The sequence below is a fragment of the Myxocyprinus asiaticus genome, chromosome 50 (assembly GCF_019703515.2).
Source record: "Myxocyprinus asiaticus isolate MX2 ecotype Aquarium Trade chromosome 50, UBuf_Myxa_2, whole genome shotgun sequence".
NCBI lineage: Eukaryota > Metazoa > Chordata > Actinopteri > Cypriniformes > Catostomidae > Myxocyprinus > Myxocyprinus asiaticus.
Genome location: NC_059393.1, coordinates 18,235,132 through 18,254,442, shown reverse-complemented (window position 1 = coordinate 18,254,442; position 19,311 = coordinate 18,235,132). Strand labels below are relative to the sequence as shown.

General features: G+C 37.6%; 1 protein-coding gene across 1 annotated transcript; it reads right to left on the bottom strand.

Moving 5' to 3' along the window:
• Positions 1–15,172: 15,172 nt before the first annotated feature.
• LOC127439050 (transmembrane protein 121-like) lies at positions 15,173–17,737 on the bottom strand. The gene is made up of 2 exons (XM_051695074.1): positions 17,713–17,737; positions 15,173–17,459 (listed from the first exon to the last, which is right to left on the bottom strand). Exon 2 carries the CDS (start codon positions 16,545–16,547, stop codon positions 15,561–15,563), a length of 987 nt encoding a protein of 328 aa, XP_051551034.1. The 5' UTR covers positions 16,548–17,459; positions 17,713–17,737; the 3' UTR covers positions 15,173–15,560.
• Between the last annotated feature and the right edge of the window lie 1,574 nt (positions 17,738–19,311).

Sequence of the window (19,311 nt, the reverse complement as noted above, 5' to 3'; positions counted from 1 at the left end):
CTGAATCTGCCCTGTTAAGATGAGGTGGTTGTATTTTTCAGGATCAGTGACTCTAAAGCTTTGGCTAAAAGGACAGTTGTAGCATTTCACATACTCTCTATAGCCACTGGGACAGGTGTGATTGCTGTAATGGAGAGGAGATACCATCAGGGAATTCTTAACTGCAAAGACTATTGCAATCAAAGTTTTCCATCAGCGCAAGTTTGAGGTGGCTCTTGGTTAGCCTTCATGATACACAGGAAAGTAATCCAAGGCAATCTCACCAATCAAGATTGCTTTTAACAACAATGACTTTTGCAACAGGTTATAGTTGAGAAGTTGGATTTATTTTCACAAATCTGTTTGATTCGATTAAGTGAACTGTTTAAAACAATTCAACTCATTTGCTTCATCGTTCAAAATGTTCTGAGAAGTCCTGGTCTTACAACTTAAGTTTTCTTTTTTGTAGTGTATAAATGTTGAGTGAAATTCTGCCAATAAGTTTTGTACCGGTAACACTTTATATTAAGGTTGAATCCGTTAACATTAGTTAGTAAGCATTAGGTATCAAAAATGTACAATGAAAAATGATTTTTATTACAGCATGTATTAATTTGGTTAATTTATCAAAATACCATTGTTCTTTGTTTGTTCATGTTAGTTCATATTGAATTGACTGACATATACATGTTACTATTGTAAAGCGTCTTTGAGCTCTGGAAAGGTGCTATATAAATTAAACATATTATTATTAATAATAATATTAAAACAAAATTATTAGTATATGTAGATATTAGCTAACCAATATTAATTAATGCTGTAAATGTATTGTTCATTGTTAGTTCATGCTAACTATTGCATTAACTAATGCCAAGATCTTGTAAAAAAATATTTTCAAACGCTTTGCAAATCGGTTTGTCTGGATCTTTAAAAGGAAATGGCTTTAAAAAAAAATAATTTTTGTTGCAAATTGTAAATCACTACAATGGGCACAGAAAATAGATTTGTACATTATTACTATTTTGCCATGATGATTTTTATTTTATTTTATAGCTTATGTTTATTTCAATTATGGGCATTACTCAACATCGATTATTGATACATGTAAGAGTACATCTATTGTTTCTCCATGCTTTTCCATCTCATGTACTGTCAAGCACTCAGCCTTTCAAACTACACTCACAGAGCACATTATTAGAAACACTATGTTCCTAATTAAGTGTCTGACATGCTCTTTTGCTGTTGTAGCCCTTCCGCCTCATGGTTCGACGTGTTGTGCATTCTGAGATGCTATTCTGCTCTCTGCAATTGTACAGCGAGGTTACAGTTGAGTTACTGCCGCCTTTCTGTCAGCTCAAACCACTCTTTTTCACTATAAATATGGCATTTTGCACATGCATCAAACAAAAGTAAGTGTAATTGAGCTTCAAAACATATTTGTGTCTAGGAGACTCCACTTCTCTCCACATAATTATTGCACATTTGCAAGTGATAGTCCCCTTGGATCAACCCCAAGGACTTAATGTAGTTCATGGAGTGACCCTTTCAGGGTTAAAAACTTCAGCATTTCAGTTACCACCCTAGATCAAATACTTCTTCAAATATACAATCATGGTAAAACCTTAAGAATCACAAGAATGCTATAGAGTCCTCTAGAATTGTGTTTTCTCATTTTTTAAGCTCTGCAAGACTTGATAAGAGAACGTGGCTTGCCTTGCCAAGATCCAACAATCATTTCAGGGGTGGCCTGCTGGGAAATCTACTGCTAAATGAGGAGGGAGCTGTCTGCCTTACTGTCGCTGACTGTGCAACAACTCCATGATGTCCCCTGACACATAACGACAATCCTGTCCATAATGGCATTAGCTGACTGAGTGCTGAGAACTAAACTGCCATTTGAATTGAATTATAGTGTTGCTCTTTTTCTCTACCATCAGATTACCCATCTGATGTGTCGGGCCCAGTGGTGTAGTAGTGTTTGAAGAGGTGGGCATACTGTTGAACCACCACCACAATAAAAAACATGCACCTGGTCTCTAAAATTCATATATTTATGTTTATATACAGTACATATGTAAAATGTGTAAAATATTTTTTGGCTGTTGTAATTATAGTCCCACATGGATTTACAAAATCCTATATATATTTACTGTATATCATGGTAAGTTTCTTGCTGGCATGATGTATAAAAAACAACCAATCATGGTGTGGTAACTTGATGTTAAATATTTACATTTATTGGTCTTATTAATGTTCCTTTCATTAGGCTACTATGAAAATTACTCTAATAAACTAATACATAATATGCAATAAACTGTTATGCATTGTACAGCTTATATGAGTGTGTTCACATTAACACGTTGTCTTGTATTACCATATATTGCCTACGTAAGAAATAATGGTTATTTGTTTTATTTGTGTACTATAATGCGCTTTTCTGTGTAGAGTTAAATTGTTTTCCTTCTTTGAAATACAAGTTGAAATGATTTGATATCACGAGAAAAAGGCACACACAAAAATGACATTTGATATAATTACAGGACACAGTTGTCCAGCATCTGCAAAGAGCATGCTGGTTGTGATTGTGCATCAGCATTAGGCACTGGAAATGTCCTGCCCCTTACTGTAACGCAAAATATGATTGGTTAGCAAATATCCAATCACGTCTGAAATGAATCCAAAGAGAGGGAGAGAATCTCTGTACACTTTTTATAATAAGAATAATAAAAATAAAACAATTCACACAAAGGTGCTGCGGCATCGTGTTATTAGATTGAAAAAGTTCTGGGTTAAAAGTCTATTCGTTGTGCTGGCAGCCATACATATCATCACTTATTTTAGGTTGGCATACGCAAAATCCTTAGAAAGATAGGTGGGCATATGGCGAACAGCTTATGCCTGCGTATGACCTAGACTACTGGTCGGGCCTGACCATGGGCAGGAAATTGGATTTTCAAGATGCTGCACCCAAGTTTCACATGTCTGCTCTCCAAGTCTGGGGATTTGTGTATGATCATGGATGTACAGATTTTACAAATGAGGTGACAAAAAAATAAAGGACACATTTAGGGACTGAACATAGTTCAAATGCTATTAATGTTTTCTCAAGATAGCGTTAAAGGAATAGTTCAAACTCATGTTGTCGCAAGACTCTTTCACGGAACACAAAAGATGCTCGAAAGTATATTAGGGACTAACAGCCTCAGTCAACGTTCACTTACATTGCATGTTTTTCCATACAATGAAAGTGAATGGTGACTGAGACTAAACATTCTGCCTAATTTATTTTGTGTTCCGCAAAAGAAAGAATGTCATACGGTGAATTAAGGGTTAGTAAAGTACGACAGAATTTAAAACTAAATCAATAAATGGGGATTTAAGCTCAATTGTATCACATCACAAAAGCAGGCATGTAGGTTACCATATAGGAAGAATAGAAGAGTTATTTCAAGCTAAAACACTTGAAGATTTAATTGCAGTTTCCTAGCCGAAAGCCATTTTAAATGGGCTTTAAAAGGTCTATATTTGCATAGCATTTATTTTTCTTAGACCATGCAACAGAAAACTAAGAATGGAAATTGTTAAAGGCTTTCCATTCAAGCTGGACACCAAGGGTGGGGCTATGGAAAGCACAGCCCTGCTAGATTTTCCTTATGTACCCTCAGAAACTTTGAAGAGGGGGTTTGCCTAGGGCGCCATACAAGCTAGAACTGCCACAGAGAATGATGATAGGAAAGTCTTACTTTGGGCAGATGTATGAATGGCTTTCGCTGCAGAATACACATTAGAAGCATATCAAACTATAGACAAATGGTCACTTAAGAATTTTTGAGTAGATTTGATTCCTTTTGTAGACTAATTAAACAAAACAAAAACAAAAATCACATGACATGTTCTTGGAAAATGTCTCTACACAAACGGTCGTACAGATGTAGGTAAATTTGCACCAGCTCGCTTGTAACTTATATCATGTTGACTGATCATGACTGAATAAAGAACGTTATCTGAATTACAGTGCTGTGATTTCTGTAATTTATCCTGATTTCTTCTATTTTTTTGTATTTTTCATACTAAATTGTTTTAGTTCTTCAAACGAGAAATAACATAAAACCAAGGCAACCTGAGTAAACACAAATACAATTTTCAAATATATATATATATATATATATATATATATATATATATATATATATTTACTGAAGATGAAAAATTATCCAACACCTATATCACCCATGTGAAAAACTAACTGCCCCCTTAAACTTTATAGCTGGTTCTTCCATTGACCTTTAGCAGCAACAACTGCAACCAAACACTTACAATAACTGGAGGTCAGTCTTTTACAACACTGTGGTAGATGAATCAAAGTCATTATAAATGTTACAGTTTCATTTTCTGTGAAAGCATGATTTTCTGTAAAGCTGCTTTGAAAAGATGTGTGATGTGAAAAGCGCTATACATATATAAAATGACTTGAATTGACTTGACTTGGTGGAATTTTGGCCCACTCTTCTTTGCAGAACTGCTTTAGTTCAGCCACACTGGAGGGTTTTTCTTCTGAGCATGAACTGCCCATTTAAGGTCCTGCCACAGCATCTCAATCGGGCTCAAGTCAGGACTTTGACTAGGCCACTCAAAAACTTTAATTTAGCTTCTTTTGAGCCATTCTGAGGTGGACTTGCTGCATAATCCAGTTGCACTTGAGCTTCAACTCACGGACTGATGACCGGACGTTCTCCTTTTGGATTTTCTGGTAGAGAGCAGAATTCATGTTTCCCTCAATTATTGCAAGTCTCCCTGGCACTGAAGCAGCAAAGCATCCCCACACCATCACACAACCACCACCATGCTTGACCGTAGGTATGATCTTTTTGTGAAATTCTGTGTTTGATTTATGCCAGATGTAACGGAACACTGTCTTCAAAACATTTCCACTTTTGACTCATCAGTCCACAGAACATTCTCCCAAAAGCTTTGAGGATTATCAGGGTGTGTTTTGGCAAAATTCAGATGAGCCTTAATGTTCTTCTGGGTTAGCAGTGGTTTTTGCCTCGCCACTCTCCACGGATGGCATTTTTGGCCAGTGTCTTTCTGATAGTGGAGTCATGAGCAGTGACCTTTATTGATGCGAGAGAGACCTGCAGTTCCTTGGATGTTGTCCTTGGCTTTTTTGTGACTTCCTGGATCAGTTGTCACTGTGCTCTTGGAGACATCTTGGAAGATTGGCCACTTCTGGGAAGGTTCACTACTGTGCCAAGTTTTCTCCATTTGGAGATAATGGCTCTCACTATAGTTTGGAGTCCCAGAGCCTTTGAAATAGCTTTGTAACCCTTCCCAGACTGATGTATTTCAATCACCTTTTTTCTCATCATTTCTGGAATTTCTTTCGACCTTGGCATAGTGTGCTACTGGGTAAGACATTTTAGCCAAATTCATGCTGCTGAAAAAGTTCTATTTAGGTTTTGATTTGATTTAACAGGGCTGGCAGTAATCAGGCCTGGGTGTGTCTAGTCCAGCTTAACCCCATTATGAATGCAGTTTCATAGATTTGGGGATTTATTTACAAAGGGGGAAAATACTTCTTCACACAGGCCCAGTTGGTATTGTATAACTTTTTTGCTTCAATAAATAACATTATAATTTAAAAACTTTATTTTGTGTTTACTCAAATTGCCTTTGTTTTATGTCAGATTTAGTTTCAATTTTTGAAACAATTTAGTATGAGATATACACAAAAACAGAAGAAATCAGGATGGGGCAAATACTTTTTCACAGCACTACAGTTGTTGGCCTCAAAGTCACACCTACCAATGACATGAACCAATGGCAGTAAGAAGGTGGTTAACAGCCGGTTCAAAGTTTTCCTAAAAGTTCACCCTGGTGAGCTTTTACAAACCAACAAAACAAACTCAAAAACACCTTTTTTTGTTCAGATTTTGTTCTAAATTACATCACACCTGTTCGTTCTTTGATTTCCTATGAAGTGTGCCGGGGCCTAAGAATGGTAATGATAATGCAAAGGCTGGACACGCAAAAACTAACCTCAAAGAAAGCACATAATTTAGGTTAGCATATTCTTATTGCTAAATTCTTCTAATAAATTCTTAAAATCTTATTGAATCTTGAACCAAAATTGGTTATTGTCAGATATCAGAATTTTCTTTCACACCTTAAAAAGTAAACCATTTCTCTGAGATTTGTTTGATGAACACAAGCAAATGTGTGAAATTGAATTTTATAGTTCTAGCGTTTGAACAAAGACATGTTGCCTGGTGTTCTTTGGGATATGACACAAATTAATTTCCTGCATCAGTCAAACCACAGGGAAAGTCATGGCAATGTCAGCATATTACAGTATGTGAATATTGAAACGCTTAATTACTTTTGACATAGATCCATGAAACATTTTCTGTCTGTCTGCACTCTCACAGTTCAAAGTCTCTGAACTAATTTAACATTTATCATGCATTTGAATAACAGACAGCTCCACTTTCACCTTAGACTAGAGCAACAAACAAATAACGGACATCTTTTATTTCACCACAGGGCTTTTCCAATCACCTCAGATGTCATTGCCTGGTTTGCCTACCTTGTAAAAATCCAGAAAAAGGGTGAAAAAATTTTCTCATATTTTTGTTAAAGGACTTAAACATAATACAGTATAAATAAATTTACGGACATAAATTATTCCGGAAAAACTTGTATTATTTGACCTGTAAAGTTGTTTAAATTGTCATTTTCGCGGTGGGACTACTGTTCTAGGTGTATGAACTTCTAGTTTTTGTCACTGACATATGTCTTGTGAGTGGCACCAGAACATCAACTAAATGTGTCGTCACACACCAGCTGTCAGGTAAATACATTACATTTTACTTTATTTGAGACTTTATTTGTTTTCAGCTGTTGTTCATCACAGGACATCATGAGCTTATAAAAACAACAGGAAGGAGACAAGTTTTGCTCACCTCACTTTTTGATATCCTTGAGCATATGTGTGAAAGTTGGCGGGATTACAAGGTTTCCCGGAGTTGGGGCCTGGGTAGCTCAGTGAATATTGACGCTGACTACCACCCTTGGAGTCGCGAGTTTGAATCCAGGGTGTGCTGAGTGACTCCAGCCAGGTGTCATAAGCAACCAAATTGGCTCGGTTGCTAGGGAGGGTAGAGTCACATGATGTAACCTCCTCGTGGTCGCAATTAGTGGCTCTCGCTCTCAATGGGGCGCGTGGTAAATTGTGCTTGGATCGTGGAGAGTAGCATGAGCCTCCACATGCTGGGAGTCTCCGAGGTGTCATGCAAAAATGACCCACGTGATAAGATGCATGGATTGACTGTCTCAGAAGCGGAGGCAACTGAGACTTGTCCTCCATCACCCGGACTGAGGTGAGTAACCGCGCCACCACAAGGACCTTCTAAGTAGTGGAATTGGGCATTCCAAATTGGGAGAAAAAAGGGGATAACATTTTTTTTTTTTTTTTTTAGTTTTTTTTTAGAAGTTATGTTGTCCTGACAATGAAGCTGATATATAACTTTACACAGACAAGGTTAGTAAGTGATTTTATCACACTAGATTACTGTTAACACTTATGATGTTTAGGTCATGGGGATATACTTTTGAAACAGATTTTAATATTCTGTGGACTGGCCCCGTTTACTTCCATTGTAAGCTGTGTCTATCCTTTTTTTTTTTTTTTTTTAGATCAAGGACTTGTTAAAGGAATGTTCCGAGTTCAATACAAGTTAAGCTCAATCGACAGCATTTGTGGCATAATTTTGATTACCACAAAAATTTATTTTGACTGATCTCTCCTTTTCATTAAAAAACAAAACAAAAATCTGGGTTACAGTGAAGCACTTCAACAATGGAAGTGAATGAGGGCCAATTTTTCAATGTAAAAATACTCACATTTTCAAAAGTATAGCCACAAGACATAAACAGTATGTGTGTTAACAAGATTTAAGTGTAATAAAATCACTTCCTAAACTTTTCTGTGTAAAGTTATAGCCAATTTTACAACTTCGTTGCCATGACAATGTAATGTCAACAAACCCTAAAACCCTAAAATGACGGTAAAAGGAGCGACGACTCAAAATGAATTTTTGTGGTAATCAACATTATGCCACAAAAGCTGTCGATTGAGCTTAACTTGTATTGAACCCGAAATATCCCTTTAAGTGTGAGCAGCCAGGGCGCATTCTAAAATTCAAAACAACCCGCCGTGCGTCTCCGGAGGCTGCTCAAATTTCTACTGTGCCAGAGAGCGCAACTCGCATATTTTACTCTAGTGCTGTTCATTCTTAAAGAAAGGAAAAATCTTGGTAACTTTTGTGTGTGCTGTTATCCACCTGAACCATATCGACGTGTCCTGGGTTTGATACCTGTGCCATGTCCTAGCCATGGTGTACATGGGTCTCTTTCTTTTTAATAACGAAGGTTGAGTCAAAATAATTTTTGTGGTAATCAACATTATGCAACAAATGGTGTCGATAGAAATTAACTTGTAACTATTGGGACCTGGAATATTCCTGTAATAATAATAATAATAAAAACTGGTCTAAATGCTGTTGATATTTTTCTGATTGATTAAAGGTGCTTTTAGCAATTTTAGCAGTTCTGGTACTTCACCAGATTGGCCGTTGATTTAGCCACGCCCCCTCTTTCCAAAACCCTGCACTCCAAAGACACGTGCACACAGACAAACAAACTAGAGACCATTTGTAGGAGCAGATGGAGGGTCTATCTGAGCATTTCGCCATCCGACCCTGAGTGTTTCATGGGAGCAGACCACCGTACCGGCACTTAAGCCCACAGTACATTGCAGACAGACGCGAACGCAAGGCGTCTGCAGACAGGATGCCTGATGGAAATTTCATCATCAGCACAGTGCGCGAGCACTGAATGCTTGCTGCCCAATTTTTCTAACCAGGCGTCCACTGTACACGCAGAATGTGCATGTGCCTGGAATTATTTTTACTAATTACTGGGTCCACAAGGTGGCAACATTCACAATTGAGCCACTGCTTCACAAAGAAGCGCTAAAAAAATTTAATCACCGCTAAACATCAACCCGCTAAGCATTTATGTCAAAATCGAAGTATACTTTGGGCTTTATGCGAGCATATAGCTGTATGGGCTGCCCTGTAAATGCACACAATGGTTCAGCACCTATAAGTATTTTACTTTTTTTAGATTAAAAATGACGTTAAGCATCACAAACAAAATGATGTATCAAACAAGCGGTTTGTAGAATCTAAAAAGTTCTGAGAATTTATTTGTGTAAAAGCATTGACTATAATGGTGTCTGCTTATGCAAGCAGACACCATTATAGTCACCCCCCAATAAATGTTTAATTTAGATCAGGCAGTGATTCATCAGGGTTTAATGTGACAGATATGTCATGTGTGTATAACAAATTGTATGCACAAAGACAAAGAATGAGGTTGAAAGACTTCTCAAGAGAACTAGTTCTGACAACAAACAACTCTGCAACAGACTTTAGTTATTGTTGTTTTTTTTTTTTCCTCAACTGATCTGTAACTGGATTTCTCACATATTCTCTAGGAATGAAAAGATGACTGATTCTTTGCTTACAGGTTGTTGAATAAAACGATTTTAACTGAAAGTATCACACTGTTATGGAACATTTATTCTGCCTTTTGTGTCTAGAAAAATGTAGTTATGTATCTAAAAGCAGCCTTTTGAATATACACTCAAAAGAGTGAAAGGGACTTTTAGGGTTCAACAATCAAAGTTAGATTACGTTGTATCTTCAATAATGCATTCATTTCATAGCCCACATAAAACATACTAAGGAGCTGTTTAATTATGGGATGTGTATGAGTCTTGAATATTAAGATGCTTAATATATTCAAAATAATTTTGAAAAATTAAGGAACAAAGCAAAAGGCTGACTGAGCGAACGTATCCATTGAAGTGTCTTAATTACAATTTAAGGGCAGCTAAGACATAACGGATAAGAAATGGTGGAATAAATTGCCTTACTACTGGGAAACAATGCTGTCAATGACAGCAGTGATTATTGCAAAAAACTGCAGGAGAATCAGTGCCAAATAGTATCATGACATCACTCAATTAACCTGCTACCAACCTTAAACTAACATTTCATACACACTTGTGAATAATCATCTTGCAAACTATGTGGTAATAATGCCAGATGGCTACTTGTTGGCTTAATTTCTAATAAAAAATGAGATATAGAAAGTAAGATATCTGGTCCAGAATCGCAGCATCTGGTGTGCTCTTTGTGCTCTCACAACAACAACAGTCTTTGAATATAGACAATACCCTCGTTAAGTTTGATTTATTGTTGACTCTGCCTTTAGACATCTTTTGATTTATTTTTTGAGCTTGAGATATCAGTGGTATCACCTGAGGCTCATGTTGCCATAGAAACCCCTCATGTATGAAGTAGTAAAGACAACTTTGTCTCAGTGTTGTGATGGTGATGCTCATCTTTTCCTTTATAAATCCTCCTCAAACATGGGATTAATTGGATTAAATTTTAGCAAACCGATGTCATGACAAGTCATGATAATCGTAAGCAATGGCGAAAATGTAAGAAATCAGACGAGTTAGCTTGTAAAGAAATGTACAACTTTTACTCCCAAAGGGAAAAATAAACAAACCAATGAATGATGATGAATATCCACTAACCCAAATCTACACCTAAACATAAAGTCTAATGCCCTACCCAAACTCTAAACTTAAAGAAGCACTCAGTAACTTTTTATGTGTGTTGTAGTGGACTTACACTGACACCTAGTGGTGTGGATGCTGCATCCTTCAAACACAATAGTTTTCAGTTACCAATGCCATTGTAGAAATTCACTATTCACAATCAGCCATGATTAATTTAATCCATAAGTGAAAGTGACAGTTACACTGCTGTTACAGAGATTAAGCAAGTAGTATCCATTTGGTGATTCTAACCTGGCAGCCCCCATGTGTGGATCCTCTCCATGTAGAACAAAACCGAGTCTTCATCTCATTTAAGTGGTCATTATTTTATTCATATGTTTCAAAATTATTATACATTTCTTTAGGAGTAAAACTTTTTAATGAGTAATTAATGAGTGTTTGGTTGGTCTCTTTGGGAATAAAAGCCATACCTTTTCATACGAGCCAAGTCGTACGACATCTTCAGTTTCGCCATCCCATATGAACTAGTATGAGTTTTCATGTTGGTCTTAGAGAAAAGCTGCTTTTTTCAACATTTGAATGCTAAGTGTACATTCATGAACGCTGCATGTTGATATCACCAGCGGAATATTAAGGCCAAAACATACTCAACGCAAGTTCTTGAACGCAGATCAGAGCGCTTGACCACCACATTGCCAGCGTGTGGTGTGGTTGAATATGCTTAACATGCGTTCATGCATTACCATGGTTGAAAAAAAAACTCAGAATTCAAGGGGGCGCTAGAGTTACCTTCAAATTCTGTGATATTAAACTGGTGTTATTATTTAGGTGAGCTGCTGTAAATATATAAGCGTTAATTTTTTTGCTCAGCAACATTATCTTCAAACTGTTGCTCTGCCATGAGAGTAATTGAGTTGAAAGAAAAACTCACTGCAGAAGCGGACAGTTCACACTAATCTCACTATAGTGCCCCTTGTGGCAACACTGAGAATGCAACGCATAATTGCGGTCTGATGCATTTTAGAATGCAATGATGCATGAAATCAAGATTGCGTGGAGCATGTTTCGGCCCTTACACAAATTGGCGGTATCCTTGAGTTAGCTGGCAGACTGTCTGGATATCCCATTGTGTTTCATTCTTATTTGGAGGTCTGGCCGCTGAGGTGGCACAGCGGTCACCTGAAATATATTGTTAGGCTAATTGGAGTGGAAACAACAGGAGCTGAGTCTCCTGTACTTTCTGTGCTGGTACCACAAATTCAGAATCATATAATTCAGGAATCTAACTGCAGGGCCGACAGATAATGATGTGTCCAATTAAACGCAGCTGAGACTGTTGCATTATGACAGTAGAAGCAATGTGTTGAAATGCCATGTTCTTCCAAATGCAGCTTAATTGCCACCCACTGCTTCTGTCAACAGGTGCCAAAGGCTCTGAATCATAATGGGGGGAAGAATGTTAAAGCTTTTCACGCTTCCATCTTGGATTATACTTGAATTCTCATCAGCCTGGTACAGCCTGGTGTTTCAAATCTAGATAAATCCTGGTTAAGGTTCTCTGGAAATTGAAGTAAACTATAGCAAGACTGATCACTGTGAGTTCGGCCACAGTAGGTTGAAAGTTTTGCAGCAGAAATCGGTCTTTGCTAACCGAAATTCGAGCCACTTTCTCCAGTATGTTTGGAATTTGGAATATAGTGCACAAGTCATACACACTAAAAAATGTTTTACATTTATGGCATGTTTTCTCTGTGTTACACAGTTATGCATGAATATGTGCATTTCCAGAATAACCAGAGAGAGCAATACATTTTATGCTGTCCTCTATTTCTGATAAGACAGCTTCCACAAGATGCATTTATCAGCTGTGGGTAAGTAGTTAGCAGCACTGGAGCACTGCCGGCAGCCTCCCCATGTCTTTACAGACCATTTTTTCATTTTTACCCCACATTAGGATTGACTGACACATAATCCCTATCTGCAAGAGTGGCCTCCATTTTCTTGGCAAATCGTAGCGTACTAATACCACCCTCTGTCCAAAATAACAACTCACACAATTTTGTTCCTGTAATTGGACTATAATCGCCATGGTGTGAGGGCTGAATTTTCGAGCATAATTCTTAGGCAGTCCAACAAAGTTGTTACTTTAGAGGTTTTTCAATGGCCACTCAAGAACAATTGCTTGAAAAGCAATTTAGCCAAGGCTAGCCTAATATCTGTCTCTGCCAAACTCACCTACGAAGAGCAGCCTGGATTCATGTAAACTGTTAAAGTTTTTGTTTGTCTAAGCTTTGCCAGCATTCTAGCTAATATGGCTGATATAAATGATAAATTCTAAATGATGCCACATTGTCAATATTACATATTTCAGTTATCTATTAAGAATGTCTGGTGACCTTATACCAAGAAGGAAATATTTTTCATGTTCATGTGTCATGGATCATCTTCATCTTTTTGTGTTCCTGGATCTTCATCATATTCGTGTGATGTCATGCGCTCGTAAAGTATCTCAGCAAAATTACAAAATTACTTCCGTTTTGGAAGTCTGAATTCAAGTGGCCTTCTTTTGCACTTTTCCAATTAGGAAGTTAGAAATTCCAACTTTCCAAATTGCAATGTCGATGTCTGTTTTCCAATCATAGTCTAATGCCTCAGCCACAATAATCTGTATTCAGTTCTTAAAGTCACATTTTTCCTAAGTATGAGTTACTACTACAGTGCGTTTTCGAAAGTCACCATTTTCAGTGGAGGAAAGCACCGTTCCAGTGTGGATAAGAGGTGTGAATGTAGCTAAATCAAGTTTTCAAACAAAAATAAATTCTAACCTGTTTATTTTCCAGTTAGGAATGTATTAAAGGAACCACATGGGGAAACTTTCTCAGGAAAGCTGAGTGGCTTCAGGGAGCTGATTGAGAACATGGTAATGGAAAGTCCAAACAGATGATATTCATTAGATCGACAAATGTTGATATTCATCAAATGTGATGGATCTCTGTATGAAGATACAGTGAACTTCTAGAGATTCATAACACGTAAGCAGACATACACATCCATAAATTACTGAGTTTTATTAAGGGGAAAAAAATATTTCCTCACTTGTTTTACCTTAGAATTAAGTTTATTTTTCTTCAATTTTTCTTAAATCGTTTTTTTAACACTATGTTTTTCAGTGTATTAACTGTGTATTTTTGACTGCCAAAGGGTGAACATACTGCTTGTTTTTATGACTACATTCTAGTAAAAGTGCATATGTGTGATTACTGATTATCCATTTTTCTATCAGGCACAAAAGTGTCTGTGGATTCATTAAAGCGATGAGACTCTGTCAGATGTATTTACTGTGATCTTCGTAATTTTTTTGAGACGTGTCTTTGTGCTATATTTGTCAACGGTGCTAATCTAACTGTAGCTATAGCAACGTGCTAAAATTATAGCTCTGGGTATACATTGTCATAAAATATTTCCTTCAGTTCAACCAAGGCAAACAGATTAACTTATTATTATTGAAACAGTGAATAGCAAATTTCAGCCAGGATGTTTGAAGCTATTTGTGGGTATATTTAAACAGATAGCACCCAGAGATTTGGAGTGGGTGATCGGCAGCTAATAGTCTGAAAACTGGAGACGAAACTTTGTGAACTTTGTGTTTGATTTTACAACTTTATTCAAATGAGCTGTCTCCATTCAAGATCTGTAGAAGAAAGAGACAAGCAGTCTTTTATATTCATGTCACACCAATGAGATAAAAGTTCTTTACAGACTTTAGAGTCTTAACAACTAAAGAATGAATAACACATTCTGGATTTGTGCCCTGCTTTGGGGAAGTCTTTGATTTTAGTGTTGTAACTTTTCTCAAAAATAACAAAGGATGAGAGAGTGGAAAATGCAAGATTTGTACAATTTCTGATGAAAATGTGAGTGGTGTTTGCCCATGCAAAAATTGCTGTCATGGTGTTTTTGCCAAGTTGATTGCCAGGGTGATACTGTGTGGTTTTTAGGGCATTGCTAGTTGATTGCTAGGGTGCTCTTGGTAGTTGCTAAGTGGTAGCTTACTGTCCCAAAGAGCCCTCTACCAAGTCTGTATGATACTCAGCTCCCTAAATTCACTGGCCCCTTTTTAATGTACTGTAAGTATATAGGAGTATATTGTCACGAAAACTAATAACACACCTCTTTTCAATAGGCCATTTGATTTGAGGTATCATTCATGTTGCTAGTTATGTACCAAAATGTAATAGTCAGGGATAGATTTTTTGTAAAATATCCTTAACCATAGTAATAGTAATACTGGTGCTTACCTCAGCAAACATCACTAAAGTGTAAGTAAAAGAAAAATTAAAGATCAGCAAAAAAGAGAGATAAAAAAAAAAATAAAAAAAAAATCAGATATAAACAGAAACAGAAACAATGTTTTAATAACAAAATATCATCCATCTGATTCTCATAAAACATCAAAACAAATAATATACGAGTCATAATTCCATTAAAAATAAAACATTCACTTTTTAATGAGTTGAGGAAATTAATGGCTACGTCCAACATATCACCATAATTACAAAAAATACATAAATAAATAAATAAATAAATACAGAACATGATGACAACACATTTCTTAACACCTATAGCAAAAGCTGAAAATGGATAGATTTATTCACAGCTGTCTGTGATTGTACAATCATAGGGTCATGGAGTTTTTTACAGTAAGTGTGATTTTCTTGAAATGAATTGCTGCCACTTGACAACTAAAAACATTTAGTTAGTTTGCTTTTGAACTGAATGGACCCCACTAAAGTCGTATGTCTCTATCTCATGAATTTTTCTCATCAATACCTTTATCTCACTAACACACGTTAGGACATGTAACTCAGCAGTTCACGTTTCCAAATTTCCTCTGTCCACATCAAACTCTTCTAATTTAGCCTTGTCATGTTTCCTCAAGTTCAGGTTCCTCTGGAAGTGTGGTGAGATCTTGTATGACCACCTGCGGAGTTGGTATGGTAGCAGACATGGGCATTGTGAGTGGTACTGCCCCTCTAGAACTTTGTGGCACTGCATCCCTCTGTAGTTCTGTTGCGAGAGCGGGCACTGGCGCCTCCTGCAGGTGTCTCCGGTACTGCACAAAGCTGCAAGTCTTCAGGACAATGGCGACGACGTTTTTACCCATGAGTATTCCAGACACTCGAACATCTCTATAAAACACCATGTTACCTCCACGTATAAAAAGCGTAATAATGTTGATAGCAACCAAACTCAGGATGGGATACAACAACATCTTATGCGGCACAATGTTGACACCTTGCATGCTAATTTCACTCAATGAAACACACGGCAGTATCAGAAGAAGTATGTAGCAGTAGAAAAAAGTAAGGCCCTCCACCCATAGGGGGAGCCCTTTCCTTTGAGGTTCCCACAAACTGGCCTGAATGTCCAAAATGTCCAGTAGATCCAACACAACCCAGAATAGTCGACTTCTAAGCTCCTCCCTCTTCTTGATTGGTCGAACGTATTCCATGTGGTCAATAGCTGCTAGCGTAACGTAAAGCCCCGGTACGAAAACTGAAAGCAACACCGTCAAAGCCTTGCAGGTGAGTGAATCGACTTTGTCGCCTTCCGCCTTGTAATTCTGGTAAAGGAAGTAGACCTTGATCTCCAATACGAAGACATAGAAGAACCAAAGGATCATGGCGTAGCCGCGCTTCGCAGTTCTTACCTCAGAGCCCACCCAGACCGCTATGTACCTCAGTACGATAAGGAAGCAAACATCCCCAACCATCACCATGATACAGACGCCCACCTTCCGTGGACCTTGATTCTGCTCCACCAGGTAGGCGTCCAGTAGAGCCATGCTACTCATTATCAGCACACACAAAAGGCAAACGTGTGGCTTGTTGGAAGGGGGAGGAGGGACCATACTGATTAGCAGGAACAAGGTAAGAAGGATGGAATGTGTGGTGGAATATTTGTTCAAACTGGGCAGCTTTGTGCCAAGAATTTAGCAGTTTTGAAAAGCAATAACAGAATGCTTTTCTGAAATTGTTCTTTTTAGGTAGCTTGACCCCACAGGTAATGTATATTGCTTAATTTGATTTACAAAGGTAGCAAATCATGATGCACCAGTGATGCAACAGTTAGAGCAGCAATGTTTATACTTAATCTGCTTATTAGCAAGATGACTTGTTCCTCAAAATGAGGAGATAACGAGAAAGCGAAAAAAAGACCAAGTAGGTGCCAAGCTGGCTGTTTTTAAATTCAGCCTAAAGCAAACACAGTAATTCAGGATGTACTTGTACACCTGTCAATCACGAGCAGTGAAATGTCCTCTATTCTTAACTCACTCCCACAGTTCTCCGTGTGAACATAGGCAACCTATGCATATTGATCACAGCTCCTTCGTTTTTCATTAATCGTTAATTGCATCATTCACAGCTGGAGTCCTAAATATTTCAGATCTGGCGGTCTGTAAGCAGAACCATCGGCTGTTATTTTCTAGAGAGGAGCCTCACAGCATAAAAACAGAGAGGGAAGATGTAACAAACCACATATTCTCCAGCAGAGTGGGTCAGAAATGATTGGCTGTATTACATTTCTCATTTGGAGCCAGAAGTTTAATTGCAGGTCCCAACACTATTCCTCAGAGAGGTGGAGACAAAACTACAACTGACATGTTGCTCCTATGAGGGCTGTCATTCCAAATCCAAGACAACAGATTGCATTGAACTGTAATCCCAATGAAGTATGGTTTGCGTATTATTCACCAAAAAATTTAAGCAATAATGTCTTTAATGCCCCAAGTCTTAAACCCAATCCACTCCTTAGTTGTCTCCTGATGAATAAACGAAATTTTCATGGATAAAAATGGAAAGAATTTTGGGAAAAATGGGAGAACTCTTTTAAAGTAATTTAAGAAAGTTTATGCAGACAAAAATGACCTCTTTTCGGAAGGATTAGAGGCTCCGCCACAGCAACTCCTCCACAGCAACACATAAATAGAGTAACAGTCTGCAGCTTCTTTTGATTAAAATCACTCTCCTCTCATATTATCCAAGTTAGGTCAATAAGTTCACACTTCCCCTCACCTCCAAAATCTTCACAGCAATAATCTTGGCTGGGGACAACCCTCTGGTCTTCTCCTTTCATTCTGGTTTCCTTATTCATTCGTAAACTCCAGAGAAATGTGCTGTGCACAGCCTGTGGCTCCTCAACATAGTCTGGTCAGATTGCACCCTCCTCCTGCTGTTTTTCTCACTCTCCTCCCTCTCTCTGCTCCCCTCCACTTAGATGCAGTCAAGCATTGGGTGTCGATGAGTAGAGCTCAGCAACAGCTTCAGATGAAGAGCATGTGAAGCTTGCATTTGATCAGCTCTGTGCCGTCACATCTTGTAATGTCTTCGCATGGACTCTCTTAGGAATTCCCTTTATTGTCATCTGGCGTTCAGTTCCTCAGTCCAGAGGTCTTGAGGTTCAGGGTCATAAATAGTAAAGCTCAGAGGAACTTAAACTATAGAAACAATGACGAAGTGGATATTGGACCACTGAGGTACCGCAACGTAGAGAAGGACAAAGATGGTAAGGTCTAGATGGTAACTCTCTTTCTGTGGAAACATCCCGCGAGATTCAAATGCGACATACAAACACTTCACTTTTTTGGAGCAGTCCTGGCATTTGTGTGGGCGATGTTCAGTTCTGTTTGTTTGGCACCAAGAGAATAAATCAATAAAAGAATACACACAACACACACACAAAGATTTGAAACCCAATACAGCTTATATGAATTTGTTAAAATAACATATTTACTGCACTGATTTTTACATTTAACTAAAATAATCTGGAATGTAAGAATATTTATAGATACATATGTATAATTCAAGTGTATTAATGTTATATGTAGTTAATAGTTCATCTTTTAGTTAATCTGTAGTTAATCTTTTTAAATAGAGAGGCAAATGGTGCAAGGTTTATAAAAGGTGGCTAGCCTTAGAAATTTTTGTTTGGCTTGCAACATTCCTATAAATAAAAAAAGATGATTATTTGATATTTGTTCGTACAAATTATGCTTAAAATAGAACATGTTGCTTTGCATGTTGCTTTGCACTCTTTCACAAACATCTAGTCAACATATGTGTGTTTACAGTAATGAGGAAATAGTGTGAATAAGTGTGAGTACCTGGGAAGGAATGAAAAAAATACATTAATTCAAGTGTTTGATTCTGAGGCTTTGGGCACAGCTTTCATTTATGAACTGAAGAGGAAAGAACAAAGGATTCTGATACAGAGAGATTTGAGAATGAAATCAGAGAAACAGAAATCAAATGAATAGTTTCCTTAGAGGTCCTACACACCGAACGCATCCTTGCACTAAAAAAAGCTAGATGCAGTGCCACGAACGCATGTTTTTAACAGTTGAAATTCTTTTAACTTGGCACAGCATCTAAAAAATCCTTGTGCACAGGATGCTGAAAAACAGTGAGCTGCAGCACAATGGTCAAATACAGGCATTTAGTGCTTGTTTACACAGAAAAGCAAAAATGAAAAACAGCAGATGCAAAATAAGTTGGGTGTGAATGGCCACCCAGGTGACCTTTTGCATAAGGTACTTTACCTTTGTAGCCATTTACTGTACATGCTAGTGTACTCGTAAAGGTTGACTTAAAACTTTTAGCAGGCATACGCGTGGA